Source organism: Rhamphochromis sp. 'chilingali', assembly GCF_963969265.1.
Source record: "Rhamphochromis sp. 'chilingali' genome assembly, chromosome: 14".
In the NCBI taxonomy this organism is placed as follows: Eukaryota; Metazoa; Chordata; class Actinopteri; order Cichliformes; family Cichlidae; genus Rhamphochromis; species Rhamphochromis sp. 'chilingali'.
In genome coordinates, this window is record NC_137941.1 from 17,820,284 (window position 1) to 17,836,817 (window position 16,534).

A 16,534-nucleotide genomic window follows, 5' to 3' on the forward strand; every position below is an offset into this window, starting at 1 on the left:
TTTGGGGTTATAAAAATAGTTTAAGCATATATGCCTACTTGTGCTGAGAGATGACTCCTGCCGATCACACTGCTTTATTGCCAAACAACACACAAAAGAAGAAGAAGAAAACTCCATAACACTGAGTAACATCTTTAAAAAGCAACAGCGCAACACAAAAAGAGAAGAGCCACACTAGATCACGTTAAAGGTGCAGATTGGGGCATAAATGGCACATTTGTTTGAATGAAGAGCAGACTCATTACGTGCAGTCGCTCGGTTAACCAGCTTCTACTTATTCATCTGATCAGCATTTCAACTGCCCTCATTTTAGTCCATTTCCCACCAGAAGTACAACAGGAAGCAGAAAGGAACTATGAAATGGTTTGTTTAAAAGAACAAGGTTGACATACAGGAAATACTTTGTGTTCCTGTTAACTTAAGCACTCAGTGACCACTTTATTAGGAACCCATCTGCAGTATAAATCAGTCGAATACAAATGCCGTCTCTTTATGATGCTCACAATTGTGATGTAAAATCTAAGATCGGCAGATTACCTTTAATAGGAGGCTTATGTTATAGAAGTACAATGGAAACTGTGTGTCGTGCAATAAAGGTACATTCCTCCAATTACATTTTCACTTTTTCGGTGAAATTAAAAAGGTAATGTATCCTGGACTGAATTTTATTCTCTTCTTCTCTAATAACATTTGTAAACAGATGCGGTCTAACTGATGAAAACTGATGAGTTGCAAAAATATTGTCAAAATAACATTGCAGTGCAGTATTACAAAAGTAGATTTTAAGGTCAGACTGCACTGTATACCTAATAAAAAGGACACATTAACTGATTTTATTCTTCTCCTTTCTCCACTACAAATAAAATAAGTATTTCCCAGAATGTCAACCTATTCCTTTAACTTCTCGTGTGTATTGTATACATTATATCGGCAAAAAATGATTCTTAAACCCCAAAGATTATATATTAAAAAAAGGTTTAAGACAACCTACATACAGGGTAATTTTGCTCATGTGCACCTTCTTTTATGAAAAAAAGAAATGATTTTGATCTTTTTGTCATTCATCAATAAAACATCACTGAATTTAGAAACAGAGGACAAGTCACAACAAAAGCAACAGATCCAACACTTTAAAGCTGATACTATTCATCCCATTCATCACAAATACTATAAGGCTGATCTGACTCTGTTTAGGGCTCAACATTCCTTCAGTCCTGTAGGAGTATGCTACAACGCATACTACTCAGGCCAACCATTAGGCTTTATACTACCATGCACATTCCTTTTAAGCTAGAGTCAAACGTAGCAGCAGTGCCACTGGTCTCTGAACACTGCTTGGCTTTATGTTAATATATACATCTGAGAGCAGTGTCATCTATGCTGTAAGGAGTCTAGAAAACTAGCACACTTATCACAAAGTTAAAAATCAAAATGATACAGCCAGGCAATTATTACACTGCATGACCAACTCCAAAGTCCAAGCTGTCAGACTTGTGGCGGACTTCTGTTCGTCCCAGATGGTAGAGTGAATACCTGCAAAATACCGTAAGTCTCATGCTACTGTTTTATGGCTACTTTTTTTTATAGTCAAAGGCATTTATACTTGAAGTGCAATTAAAGCTGTAGGTACACTGAGGATAGTACCGCTGCAGCTCCTAGGAAGACTAAGAGAGTCTGCTGATTTAAACTCAGACGATGGCACTGCCCTGTTAATGGAATGAATGGACGAAACCTCAGTTTATCAATCAAATGCTGAAAAAACAAACAAACAAACAAACACAGAAACAAACAAAAAAACAACAAAAAAAGCGGGATGAGGCAGAGTCCAACAAACCAACACAACTCGAAGCTTTGTGGAATTGGGGCTGGAAACGGAGCATCCAGTGTTTAAAACTGCTGGGGCTTCAATAAACCAGCCATTTCTCTCTTTTTCAGACATTCTCCAACATTATTACAGCCACACTAAAGAGTGTGAAATCAAAGAGAATCAAGAAATATACACAAACAAATCAATAGTAAACCATGATAGAGGGCAGCCACTTTCATTCACTGGATGAGTACTTAAAAAGTTTCCAACTAGACAGAGAGAAATCAAAGACAGATATACAAAAGAATAAAGTACAAAGGCAAGGCAATCTCACTTGTGGCCTCTTAAGTCTCTCAAAAATATTCACCTCACAGCCATTATCTACACTTTGCATTTGGCCATTTGTACACAGTGGTTCCAAATGCACCATTAACCTCTCAAGAAACTGTAGAAATCAGCCTATTTACAAGTCTGTACAACCACCCTGCAGAGCTCTTTCCATCTCCCAGTAGACCCAATCCACTAAAAGCGGGATACCTGAGTTTTCAATAGAATGCTTCAAACCCACTCGTCACGCTTCACTGAACATTTCACAGGATCTTTCACACAGCCACATGCACACAATTAATTAAGCAAGTTATTTTCTCCATAAGGATGCCGACTGTAAACCTATGTGGGAAAAAGCCACAAACACACCAAAATCAAAACTTAAAGTCCTTCCAGAAAGACAGCTAATGTGCTCTTAAAATAAAACAATTGAGAAGGAGGTATCGAGAAGGGGAATCTTACAGCAGGTGGCAGCTAACTGAGTGGCCACTGACTGTCTTGAATAGGAACCTCTGATGCTGTGCTAGCATATAAACAGACATTAAGTAGGCCAGGATTTGCTTCAGGCAAATAAGTGATGGAGACCTTCCTGGGAGACTTCATTCTGGCTGTGGAGGTCAGAGAAAAAGATCTGACTGCTGCCACCAGGGTGGAAAAGTGGAGCACAACTGGACTTGGCTCATCTCAGTGAGTGGGGGCTGCATGTGGCACAGAAAACCTGAAAAGAAATAAATAAAGGTCAATATTTACCAGCCTTGGGTTAAGTTGAGACAAAACATTACACAAAAACAAATTGCAGATGGATTAAACACATATACTTGCTATTATTCCTGCATAACAAGATTGAGAGGCTTGGGTTTCCTCTCTGAAAAGTCACCATTTAAGACTCCTCAGCTCTGATTTTCTGGGCTTCAGTAATACATCCTCACACTTAACATGTGCTTGTACCATGCTCACTGAAGCATGGAAAGTCTGATGCTACATGAAAAATAGAATTGAGGTTATTGGAATTTCTTGCCCCTTCCTGAGCCTGGTTCTGTTGGAGGTCTCTTCCTGTTAAAAAGGACTTCCCACTTTCGCTAAAGTGCTTGCGTTAGGCAGGGGTCATCTAATTGATGGGGTTTTCTCTGTATTATTCTACCTCAGTAGACTGGTTTTTTGTACGTTTCTGGCTGTAAGTCAATCATACTCCAGTCAGTCTCAGACATATCACAGTTAAATGAAATCTTGTTTAAGCTAAAATCTTAAATCTAGACAGTGACCATTGTAAACACTTTACCAATCTGTTAAAGTGCAGACATCCTCATAGAGGAACTAGCATAGCTATAGACTCTCAGTAGTATTTAGAAATGAGTGAAATCCTTTTAAAGTGCTGTCAACATTGTTTACTGTACATCAATATGATCAGATGACTCCATGATCCCAACAGAAACTGCTGTCTCATGGAAAACTTTGTACAAAATAGTGCTTTTGATGCATCAGTGCAAGTGACTATACCAATAAGTGTATTCAAAAAAGTGCATATTTTCCAGCCAAATTGAATTAAAGCTTTTCCCTTTGTCATTGGAAACCAGTTGGTTTACAATTAAGCTGCCCCCTTAGGCTTACATCCTGCCACACAGTCTGCTTTAATATGAAATCCATTCAGGAAGTAATTATGCAAATTCACAACCTACTAAATGGAGGAAAAAGTTAAAAGTTACTGGTGTGAACTTCACTTGCCTCTGAAGTCTCTGCACTAGTTCAGCCACCAGGGAGTCACAGATTCCTGGGTATTTTTCTTCTGCCTGAACAATGGCCTTTCGCAGCTCCTCTGCAGCTTCTGGCTTGCCATTACTTGTCTCGCCTTTCTGTTTCAACTGTGAAAGTGACAGCTTTTAGATGACATAATGTGAACTGCCTAATTCTAAAGAAAACTGCAGCCTCTAACATAAAATGGAACATAAACTTAAAGGTACACTGTGTAGGATCAGTTGCCGTTTGTAAACTCTGCTGACTCTAAAAAAAACTGACAGAGAGAACAGCGGTGGTTCAGCAAGCTAGAATGAATGCAAAGGGAGCAGCACAGGCAGGAAATTTACTGCTTTACTACTTAAAACATTACATTCAAGGGGGAAATGGTTAGTTAGTTGTTGTTTTTTTAACTCACTGTTGTTCTGGTTAGAGGTAAAAATAAACACAGCAATATGTGTACATAATCCTGCAGGAGGGTGTTACGTTACAGGATTTAATGAGGCTGAAATGACAGAACATGCCTCACATTGTCTGGTGTCACCTTTCTGCTGTGTGTGTGGCCATAATCACACAGGCCTAGAGACCAGTTGGCAACCACCTGGGAACCTCTGTTTGGCTTACTTTCAAGGCTATTTTATAGCCAGGACAATCTGCTAGCGACCAAAGCAACCACAAGAAGGTTTTAGGTACACACCATAAACTTCTTTTCACACTAGTGCATGTGTGCTACCTCCAGCAACTACTCTCCACCTGGGTGGGAAATGCATATCTTTCTTTAATGACTTGTGATGCCAGATGGTCACCAGGCCTGTGTGACTGGGCACTTAAGTTTCTCTCACCTGCTTCTTCCTCTGCTCTGTAAGTGTCTGTTCAACTAAGATTAATTTGCACTGTTTACAGTATTTACAGTATATAGTCCTTCCTATGACATCCTGAATGCTGCTATAGGCTGAGGACTCCACACTGAGGCCCTTCAACATAAACATATACTTCCATTGTTAGTAAAATCCTGCTGGGTACACCTTAAGTTGGTGTGACCAGTTGAGTACCAATTACTTATGTATTCATCAATGATGAATATTTTAATATGGGACAAGAAAGCGATGCTTGTACCTCTGAAAAAACTGGAGAAAAGATTGTTGATAAGCTTTGTGACAAAGGCCTCTTTGGATTCTCCTCCACCTGGAAAAAACAAAATACTTTAATTTGAAAAACCAAATAGGAACCTTGAATAAGGCCTTTTGAAAGAGCCCATTCCTTACCCGATTCCTTTCCAACTCAGCAGGCCGTGCTGCTCCATTCTGGACCTTTTTCAAGTCCTTTTTCAGGTCCTTTTTAGGATCATTTGTCAGGTCATTTTTCAGGTCATTTTTCAAATCGTTTTCCAGATCCTTTTCCTTGATGGTGTTGAAAATCCATTTATCATTACTAGCATCATCACCTCCAGATGCCTGGCCATCTTGTTCCCTACAATCAAGCAGGATTTTAGGAACATCAGTGGACTACAGTTGATAGACTTTACACCTGCACCCCAACACTGAACTGAATAAGGTTGGTTTAGATAACTTACTCATCAGATTCGGAGCCAGATTCATCCCGAGACTGTTCTGACTTCCATCTCTTGTATCTGTCAATCAGCTCCGTCAGGTAGGTCGTCTTTTTGGCATGCCTTACAATATACCTATGTTTTAACAACTCTTTGGCAGTTGGCCTCTATAGAGAAAACATAAAAAAAAAAAAAAATTGAGCAATTAATAGAGTGGATTTCCTCTTCTTCTTTTCATTTTCAAGCTTAAAAATACAACTTAAACTCAAAAAATGAACTTTTTTTTTCTTAACACTTACAAAGCTAGCCTCCTTATTTAAACAGGCTTCAACAAATTCTTTAAGTGGTTTACTGTAGTTTCCTTCCAGTGTTGGCGGATTGTTCTTTGGGATGAGGAATAAAACTTTCATCGGATGAAGCTCAGAGTGGGGAGGCTCTCCTTTAGCCAGTTCTATTGCTGTTATCCCTAATGACCAGATGTCTGCCTAAAAAAAGGAAAACATTTGCAACCAAATGCCTGGTTTTTAAAATAGCAGAACACAAACATTTTGACAGCAAGCTCCATGACATGACACTCACATTGACTGACTTAAGTAACAAGGGTGTATTTGAGGAAACTGTGCAAAAACAAGACTGTGACATAGCAGCTGAGTAGACAAGCCACACTGACTCATGTTGTGGTCATAAAAAAAAAATAATAATAATAATATGGGTCATTTTTAGTCAAGAATACTCATCTTAAGCAATGCTGACAAAAAAAAAAAACCAAAGGTCAACAAAGCACTAACATGAAAAACAAATTGGGAACAATTTTATATGAAACAGTATACATTCATGACTAATTGTACAAACTTGTTTTAAAGCAAAATATTGATCTCGAATTTTTTTTTTTAAAAAGAACACAAAGTTATGACAAAGATTTTGCTGGGACAGCTGTTTTTAAGTTTAAATGTGACCGTGATAACACACAATATAAGATAATGCTAACCTTTGAATCATAGGCCGATTGCTTTATGACTTCAGGTGCCATCCAGAAGGGAGTTCCAACAAATGTGTTTCTTTTTATCTGTGTATCTGTCAACTGGCCCGCTACTCCAAAGTCTGCAAGCTTCACGTCACCCTGTTCTGACAGCAACACGTTGGCAGCTGAAACAGCAGTGAGAAAAATAAAAAGCTAGTGAGATGCATCACATAATGTCAAAGACCTATTGGTAGAACCATACCTTTTAGTTACCACAGGAACTAAAAAAAACACTCTAGAGAAAAAAAATTCTGACACTATTTTCAGCCACATTAACTTACACCTGTAGAAATGTTAAATGAAATGGCCTCCTCCATCACCCATCACTACTGTAAGACAAATATTATCTATGATGGTGTAGAAGTTGAATATTACAGGGCTGAACAGGATTTCAACTAAGTGTAAGACGTGGACAGATATTAGTGATATGGCTTGTGTGTAAATATAATTATGGCTCAACACTTAGACAAAAAAAAAAGACATAACAGATGCTGGAAGTTGTGAAATGCAAGCTTTTGTAAGTAATTTCCTAGCAAAGAATGACACAAAAAGATTAAAGTCTCACTTCAATATTAGCAAGATGATAAAGGGCTTGCTCTCTAAATATATTTTTTAAAACAAAGGCGATGTATGTACCAGACTGACCTTTGATATCTCTATGTATTTTCTTTTCAGAGTGCAGATACTCAAGACCTTTCAGGATTTCCCTTAGGATGGTGGCGATCTGTGTTTCATCGAGTAGACCCGGCTCCATCTAGGAGAATGGATAAACTCTTGACTCTGGCTGTTATTGTGACAACTGTCATAATGGCCTTACATACAAACAAACACTTTAAGTCTAGATTATCTTCAGATCGCAATTCATAACAACTTACCAAATCAAGGGCTGATCCTCCACCCAAATATTCCATAATAATCCATAATTTTGTACCCTGAAAAATAGACAAATCCATTGGACAGTGTTTAAAGTTATGGTAGAGACAGAAAACAGTACTCATTCAGGTTTCTAATAACGGGAATAGTTGTGGGTACTAGTTATGTCATGGGGTGTTTTGTGGTGGGAAAAAAAATCATGTTAAATAAGTGAATGATAAATAACCATTTTAATAACTGTTCCACTACTGTACACTATATGCCACATCTTCAGAGGTACAAATAGCGGAAGATCAATCAACTTTAGTTTTTTGATTGTTTGTTTGTTTGTTTGTTTTTTATAAGTGAGAGACCTTTCAGCTCATTCTGATATTAGTACTCTCACTGTTTGTTTTGTTTTGGGGGGGTTTTAAAAATAAATTTGGTGTGCCTTTGCGCTTCATATTGTTCAAGACTTCTAGGAAACAACATCACACAGAATTAAATGTAATAATTGGAACTGTGTTATTGAGATTCAAGAAAACCTAGTTTTGGTTTATTGAACCACTATATAGATAGACCAAGATAATTAAAATTACACCCTAATTATGACACAAACTTTCAAATTTTATGATTTGAAATTTTATGATACACAACTCACTGGCTGTTATTGTGACAACTCTCATAATGGCTGGATTTTGAACATGGAAAGAAACAAATACGTTTTCTATCTCATAACAACCTGTGACGGTACATCAGCTGTACAGTGAAAAGTCAAATTATAACTACAGGACCCTGCGAATGTCATTTCATCTTGCTTACACTTACAAGTGCATGCAATCTGCATAATATTATACATCAGCAGATGTTTTCTCAGTTGGTGCTGCTGCCTCACAGATGGAAACCAACACCCACCAACGCAGCCACACACCAATATCTGGACTTTCTTTTATTTGCATTCAGAGGATGGTCATTTTTCTGACTTCTTCTCATTTCTTTTGATTTTACTTTGCCATACACAAACTTCAGTGTCAGAAGCTCATTGTTTTTTGTGGGGTTTTTTTTAGCTTTACAACCACACCCATCATCAGATCAGTACTGTAAGGAACACCTTGGTTTATTACCAGTTCTTGTGTTATTTCTAATACAGATGCAACAATCCAACTTTTTCCAGTTCTGATCCTATACAGAGACTCGATCTGGTATCAGACCAATCTGATACCAGTGTTAAATAAATAATCTGTATTTCTCTCAGTGAGAAAGAGTCAGGGAATTAGTCTTTATGTGGAGGGCAACACTGTCTTCCTAACTTTCTAAAGTAAAGGAAATAAACACCTTCAAGAGTATAAATTTTACAGGACTGGTATTTAGAAGCAAAATAATAAATGACATTGGACCAAAGTGACAAAATAAAAAAATGAAAATATATATTAACATAAATTCATGTTTTACCTATTTTATTTGCACTCAGTCATTAAAGTCACTAGTTTCCTTTCCTCTGACTAACTACTTCCTTTTACAGCTCCTCACATCACACATAAAGTAAAAGCTTATGCTGCACGATCCACTTCTAGGAATAAGCGCTTCACCTCCTGCGGTGCCAGACATTTGATTTTTGTTTCACGATATGTGCGAGTGAGAGAGAAAAAGCATCGCTGTTAGTTTTTCAGTTCCGTCGATGCACCTGACTGCAGTTAAATTAAAAACATTTCTAAACTTAGAGATGAAGGCTGCCGGTGGAGCTAGACTGAAACACTTTAAACTGCTGTCAGCTTCTTCAAATCTTCTGCTAGCAAACAAACCACTGATGATGTGTAGCATGTGATATGCAATCCAGTTTTTCAAGCCAGGTTCGCACTAATATTCAATCCTAACATTGGATTAGTGCATTTCTTATTCCTAAGTGGTTTTATAAAAGTTCATGTAGTGGACACCAAAATTTAATAATATACTGAGGAGGTCTAATTAACACTGGTTATAAAACGATTAGAGTACCATTTTTGATGCAAGTTGCAACAGCTGAGTGTCAGAACCACTTCTGCTTCTCCTGCCCACTATAATAAGCAGATGTTAAAATGCTGACCAGACAACAACAACTAACTTCAAGTTGATCTATAACAAGGCACACAAACACACATTATCCTCGTTTCTCCCTCCTAAACCTATGTGCGACTTATCCGACTCAAAAAGGCAGACGTCCCTAAAACAACAACAATAGGTGGGCAGATTTCTTAGTTTATATCCATCCATCCATCTTCATCCGCTTTATCCGGGGCCGGGTCGTGGGGGCAGCAGCCTAAGCAAAGAGGCCCAGACCTCCCTCTCCCCAGCCACCTCCTCCAGCTTATCCGGGGGAATACCAAGGCGTTAGTTTATATGGTACAGCATAAAGCACGAGCTGCTGTTCGTCAGCTGCTGACTTCCAGACCACTAGACTGATTAAAATGAGAAGCTATCTGTTCCCTGAGATGCATGTGGGATCAATGATGGATGAAAGCAGATGATATGGGGTTTTTTCACGCAAATAGCAGTACCAGTCTAGAAACTCCATGGACACAACATACACATCATATTTACATACTAGAAACACATTGGACTCAATTCTCTCCTTCAGCCAGTCACATAACTTGAGCTAATGGACCACTTCTCTCGTTTCTCATCTTAAGTACCACAGTAAATGCTCTGAGAGCCACTCTATCACATTTAGTGTGAAAATCTATTCTAGTTACAAAAAAGTGTCTCAGTGATGCTGTAAATACAGCTACTACAGTAGACCCACGCTTTTACTTTTTCCTTCTCTTTTTTTAATCTGCAAATAAAACACCAACACCAAAGCTGAAATTCAACAGTTTGACATTATAATCATGTCTCTTTTACATATGTACATATGGCTTATAAACTTTGCCGTAAACAGCCCACAGGGCATACACTACTGTAATCCCAGGCCAAGTCGAGTTATTCTATACTAATCTGCACCATTTCACAGACAATACTTCCTCCATTGTCTATTTGCATTATTTATTTACCTAAATTGCCATCACTTGCTTACAAGAACACACTACAAACAAATCCATTATGTCAAGCTTCAGCTTTTACAAGTTCACGCAACAATATTCTTCCTGAGATTAAAGCTTACCTTGAGATAGGATCCAAAATACTTGGTGATGAAAGGACTGTCACACTGGCTGAGAACTGTGATTTCCTGCTGAATATCTTCTATTTCATCCTCCGCTTCCTCCAGATCAATAATTTTAATGGCCACAACTTTCTGAGTTCGATTGTCGATGCCTTTAAAGACTTCACCGAAAGAGCCTTTGCCTATCCTCTCCAACTTGGTGAAAAGCTCCTCTGGATCAGCTCTGAAATTCTGATTGACAGAGAAAAAAGACGTTGAGAGAGAAAAAAAGAGGACATTTAAAGTAACATCAAACCTTGTCAGAAAATGTAAAATCTTAAGTTTAACAAATAAATATCCATCCATCATCTTCTTATTCAATACATGGTCGCGGATGGGCTGGAGCCTATCCCAGCTGTCACTGGGTAAGAGGCAGGGTACAACCTGTCCAGGTTGTTAGTGTTAGCCAGGTTGCCAGGGCTAACACAGAGACAAACACTCAGATTCACAGCAGAAGACCAGACCAGGTGTCACTCTTGTCAGCTAAAACCAGGAAGATGAGGCTACAATTCTCACATGCTCACAAAAATTGGGCAAGAGAAAATTGGAAAAATGTTGCCTGGTCTGATGAGTCTTAACATCTGCTGTGATGTTCAGATTTTAGGGTCAGAATGTGGTGTAAAAACAACATGAAAGCATGGCTCCAGCCTGCCTTGTATCAGTGATTCAGGCTGGTGGTGGTTATATAATGTGGAGGCCATAGTCTTAGCATACTTCAGGGCCCTTAATACCAACTGAGCATTGTTTAAAAATCATAGCCTATCCATTAGTGTAACTAATAATGTCCATCCCTTTATGACCACAGTAGGGCTGCCACGATTAGTCGACTAGTCACGATTACGTCAACTATCAAAATCGGCGACAACTAATTTAATAGTCGACACGTCATTTGAAGCTTTGTAAGATCCCAAAAGACGCAGGAATAAGTAGTAGGATTTAAGAGTGTAATAACGGACTGAAATAGAAGACGGCAGCACTGCATGTACAAGGATGCCAGCTGCCGTTAAACCCCGAAGAAGAAGTGTCCCAGAATTCACAGCGCGGCCCATTGCAGCCCTGCTCAGTTTCCAACAATGGCGGCAGCTAGTTAGTTTTAATATTACTCTTATTATTCTTTCTGGGTCACAAAATAAACATTTAACATATTTTCAGGCGAGAATGTAGCTGTGTAAACCTCAAATATCTGCTCAGTTTATCAAGACACCACATATTTTCAAAAGCGCCCTGACGTTTTCGGAGACGTCTGTTACCCACTAGCTCGATAGCTAGCCGGGGTTCAAGACTCACTAGAGCCCGTGAGAACACCGGACTCCCAGCAAATCGTTTTCAAACCCACCGCCGTCTTTCACTACTCAGGTTAAACATGATATATAAGTCACTTAGATAACTTAAAAATGTTATTGTTTGGCTTTTTTCAGTGTTTTATTTGTTCCTGAGTAAATCGGTTTGGCTGAGATTAAAGTTATAGTTTTTACACAGCTAAATAAACGTCAAGCAGACATCTGATCATCAGAAGTGTGAGATGCTCGAGAATATACTCCGGTGTCCTGTTATAGTTTAGACAGCAAGGAGCAGACGGCTGAGTTTATTAAACTTCACTGAAACAATCCGCAAATTTCATTAAAATTTAATAAACTATCATCTTGTCTTTATTTTTAGTTAGCACATACCTTAAACACTTAAAGCTCTAAGCTAATGATAGTTATATAAGAGCAGATGCTCTGCTGGTGCAATAAGTTGTACGTTTTATGTCCAATGGATGCATAATCTGATTAGTCGACTAATCGCAAAAATAATCGGTGACTAGTCGACTATCAAAATAATCGTTTGTGGCAGCCCTAGACCACAATGTAGCCATCTTCATATTGGTGCTTCCAGTAAGATAATTCACCATGGCACCAAGCTCAAATCATCTAAAACTGGTTTCTTGAACATAGCAATTCATTTACTCTACTGTGATGCTGTCATGTCAATATCGAGCAAAATCCCAGAGGAATGTCTCCAGCGCCTTTTTGAATCTATGCCTTGAAGTAATAAGGCACTTCTGAAAGCAACAAGGGTCCAAACTAGTACTGGCAAGGTACACTTAATAAAGTGACTTGTGAGCACACTTTACAATGAAACAGATCTGCAATAAAGAGGTAGTCTGCTTGTTTAGCAGTACACTGTCAGAAGGTTCAGGGAATTGTTTCCACTTAAATAGTAGAAACAGAGACATCCTCTTCGTGTTTTCTTGTGTCAACTTAGAGGTTAAACACAGCCTCCTTAATCCAGCACAGATCCAATGTAGACATCATCAACACTGTTAAGCACGTATCACCTTATTGACAAGTGATATGACAAGCTTTCCATGTTAGAAAAAATAATAATAAGAGTTGGGTTTAGGAAAGTCAATTCTGATCAATAACAACATGCTTCGTTTGGCTGTGATACCAATTTAGAAGATTGGTTTAGCTTTTAAAACCCTGTCCACATGAAAAAGGTTCCCTCCTCCCCCACTCCTTTGTAGCTGACAGTTGGTCAATAGTAGACTTTCCATCCAGTTACAAGTCCATCAAAAGTATACTTCTCAACTTTTAGGCAACACAGTTGGAGTGTAAGGTTAGATGAAGTCACCCATTTTTTTTGTTTTAAAATCAGCTGTCACCACAACAAGCCTTTGAATTTCCTCTGACATTTCACAACTCTCTAATTACCATACTGTGATGACACATTATACATTGAATCCAGTCATCATCAAATCCTTTGTTACCAAAAATACAAACATTAGATTTACAAACTGGCCTTGACATATGAATGCAGATTAACTTTATCAAGTCAATTGGGTAATCTCATTACACTTGATAAAAGTCACTCTATATTAAATATTTAAAACTTATCAAGTCAAATTTGTGGCTTTGAGCTACACTTACATCAAAAGACAGCATAACACAGACCTGACAAAAGCTTAATGACCCTTGCACCACAAAGGCTAAGCATAAATTGAAGGACTACACCCTGAATTATTGACTGAGCTAAATGGCTTATTTCCCCATGGAGAACCAGGAAGGCAATAATGGTCTTCAAGCCAGGCAGTTCAATTTCCCTTCATATATGGCAATCATTAACCCAAACAGCCTGAGCAGAGCTTGGAGTGACTTACTTTTCATAGCAAAGATGGCACAGAATATTGAAAAAAAACAAACAAACAACAACCTCCCTCTAACGCTACAAAGCTAAACTATAATAAAATATTTATACATATTTTACAGCAGCTTTGATTTTTTTTGGGAAGATTTTAATGTTTAATTTACCACATAGCTTTGGCTTAAGTTGACACAATATATTGCTTGTGAGTTTCCTAGATACTAATTTCCTGTAAAAGTGCTAATGCAAAGTGGTCAAACCTTTTTAGAAGATGAGTTGAGAGCTGCAATCTGGCAAAGAGTGAGGCTGCTGAATTTGATAGAAATGGAACTTTACAAACAAATAAATCAAAGCAGTGCAGAACAAAGCAGAGTAGAAACAACAACCAAAATACTATCATAACACTGCTGTGATCAGTCATCCAGGTGAAAATCATAACGTTGAGGCTGACCTCTGAAAAAACAATGTGGAAAAACAACAAAGGCACTGTGACCACAGACGACACATGGGAATGTACTTGCCATATCCACAGTCAGCAGGTTTACTCCAACAACCAAAGCTGCCTGAACCTCGCTCTAAAACCTTGTGTTTAATGCTCTGCCAGCTGCTCTATACAACTGTGTAGTCTAGTGTCATCCACACACCACAGTGCCGCACCCTCAGGGGCGAAGACTCAATGTCAGCCACCCAACTGCATGCAAAGCTATGGGCACATATCTGATGTTACCTTTTAACCTGTGTTGTCTGTGGACATGTAAATGATTAACCAATAATTCATAGAGTTTCACTGTGTGCAATCAGTTACCTGCAGACAATCATGCATGCCAAGTTTCATTCTTACATGCACTGTAATGTGGCCTACTTTACTTAAGCAGGACGTGGCATGATAACCATAAAGTGGTCGGTGCATTTGATAGATAAAGTTATAAATTAACACAACTAATTTCCAAAAAAAGTTTAACATTAAATAGAAATAGTAATGAATTAATGAACTGATTTTCAGGACATAACGAATCCACAATTATTCTCCTCTGATATTACACTGAAGATTGTAAGATTCTTAAGTGCTGATGGGTGTAAACAAGTGATCTACTTTTTTTTACAGCTATATTAATACATAATGCTGTATGGTTTTATATATTTAGTTATTGGGACAGGGCTAGACATTCTCTAGCTTCAGCTTCAGAAATACCAAGAGAATTAATTTCTCAGGTTTTCCTTATTTTAAACAGACCTATTACTCTTATTATTGCTCTTTTCCAAATCCACTAAATTTTCCAGCTTGTTTTTATTCTGGGATTCTCTTGTTGGAGCTCTGCAGGATTTCCAGTTCACATTGATCGTTCTTTATGTTAAACTGTGCTTTGGTGTAGCCCCTCAGTTCATCCTTTTCCCCCTACATTTAAGCCCTTTGAAACTTTACTCATGTTTAATATAAGCATTCATTTTAACAGTATATATGATAAATAAATTACATTTTAAAACTCCAGAAATCAGTCCAAAATGCAATCTTTAACCTTGGATCTGATCTCGACTACAATAAACATTATATGAATTGACCGGCCAGATGAATTACAAAATCATTTTCGATAATGACATTCTTTTTTTTTCTTTCCAAAACTCATCTAGCTGGACTTTGGCAAATACGACAGGTGCATTTATTGGAAAGCAAAGGTTGCACATTCTCGGTAACTCGGATGCACATTACTTTCGGTTATTTGGCAAACTTGAAAAAAAAAAAAAAAGAAGTGAAAATGCCAAGTGACCAAGTTAGCTCGCAGCTGAATGTCAGATAATAAAACACAACACAAAAAATTTCAATTTACCTGAATCCCCGGCAGTCCGCTCTGAATTGGAGAGTGAGCCATGGCGTCAAGTCAGCAAAGATGACGCCTTTCCTCGTCTTTTCACCTCTATTTATCAGAGGTATAACGTTTCTTTCCTAACAACACCCTGCTGTAACTGACAGAGCTCCAAACTATGAAAGACGTGCTACCTTATTAAAAGACGTCTCCAAACCAAAATAAAGTCAGGTTCACTTGTCGGCTCCTACTTTGAACCGCCTGCCTGCTTTCTCCTGACTCGCCTTCCGCAGTTAACGTTAGCAGACGTTAGGTAGGCTAGCGACTTTAGCAGCTGGTTAACAAACAGTTAGCAAAATAACTGCGTCGCAGCGTCCTCTCCGCGCGTGTTTGACAGTTTCCGGGTGAAAGTAATACAGGCGTGGCATAAAATAATCGCGCAGAGCGAATACATGCAAACTGTTATAGAGTTTGGTCGCTTGTTGTTCTATTCTCTCATCACTTTTCTCTCTTGCCCGGCGCCATCTTGGTTAATATCATTTTCGTTTAGCGAAGGACCAATCAGCGCGAGGCACAGCAGATGTCGTCATTCGTAAACCAAAAAACGTCACAAGTTAGTACCTTTCACTTTTCTGCATGGACATTTTTCTGGGGAAAACAAAGATATATTTGATGTGATTTTATTTTAGTCATGCCAAAACGGAAAAGCTCATTCTGTTCCCAAGAAACTACAGAAACCAAAACTGCTGTCCTACACTATTTATGAGCTTAAACAATAGCGCCTTTTCTTATTTCTTCTCCTTCTTTCAGCTGCTCCCTGTAGAGGTCGCCACAGCGAGTCAACTGCCTCCATCTCACCCTATTATCCTAGCATCCTCCTCTGGCCTCTCTTCGTCCCCAGCCTGCTCAACCTGAGCTGCCGCCCCCCGTCATATCCATACTGACAAAAGTGTCAATTCAGTCCAATTTATTAAATTGATATTTAATTATTTTTTAATTTGAGTGGGTGAAAATCTTTACAAATAAGTGTCAGTCGTTAAAATTGTCAAAGACATGTTTATAAAAGTCTGCTTTTTTTTCTTTTCTTTTTTAAATGACATCTATATTCTGTATATTTTTATGCATAAATATATACATTTAAGTC

At 38.3% G+C, this 16,534-nt stretch overlaps 1 protein-coding gene across 1 annotated transcript; it reads right to left on the bottom strand.

Moving 5' to 3' along the window:
• Positions 1-7: 7 nt before the first annotated feature.
• On the bottom strand, positions 8-15,920 carry stk24a (serine/threonine kinase 24a). The gene is made up of 11 exons (XM_080903263.1): positions 15,415-15,920; positions 10,424-10,654; positions 7,311-7,367; positions 7,081-7,189; positions 6,403-6,560; positions 5,714-5,899; positions 5,439-5,581; positions 5,131-5,335; positions 4,982-5,050; positions 3,857-3,993; positions 8-2,852 (listed from the first exon to the last, which is right to left on the bottom strand). The coding sequence occupies exons 1-11, from the start codon at positions 15,454-15,456 to the stop codon at positions 2,819-2,821; spliced, it is 1,371 nt and encodes a 456-aa protein (XP_080759389.1). The 5' UTR covers positions 15,457-15,920; the 3' UTR covers positions 8-2,818.
• Positions 15,921-16,534: the final 614 nt, after the last annotated feature.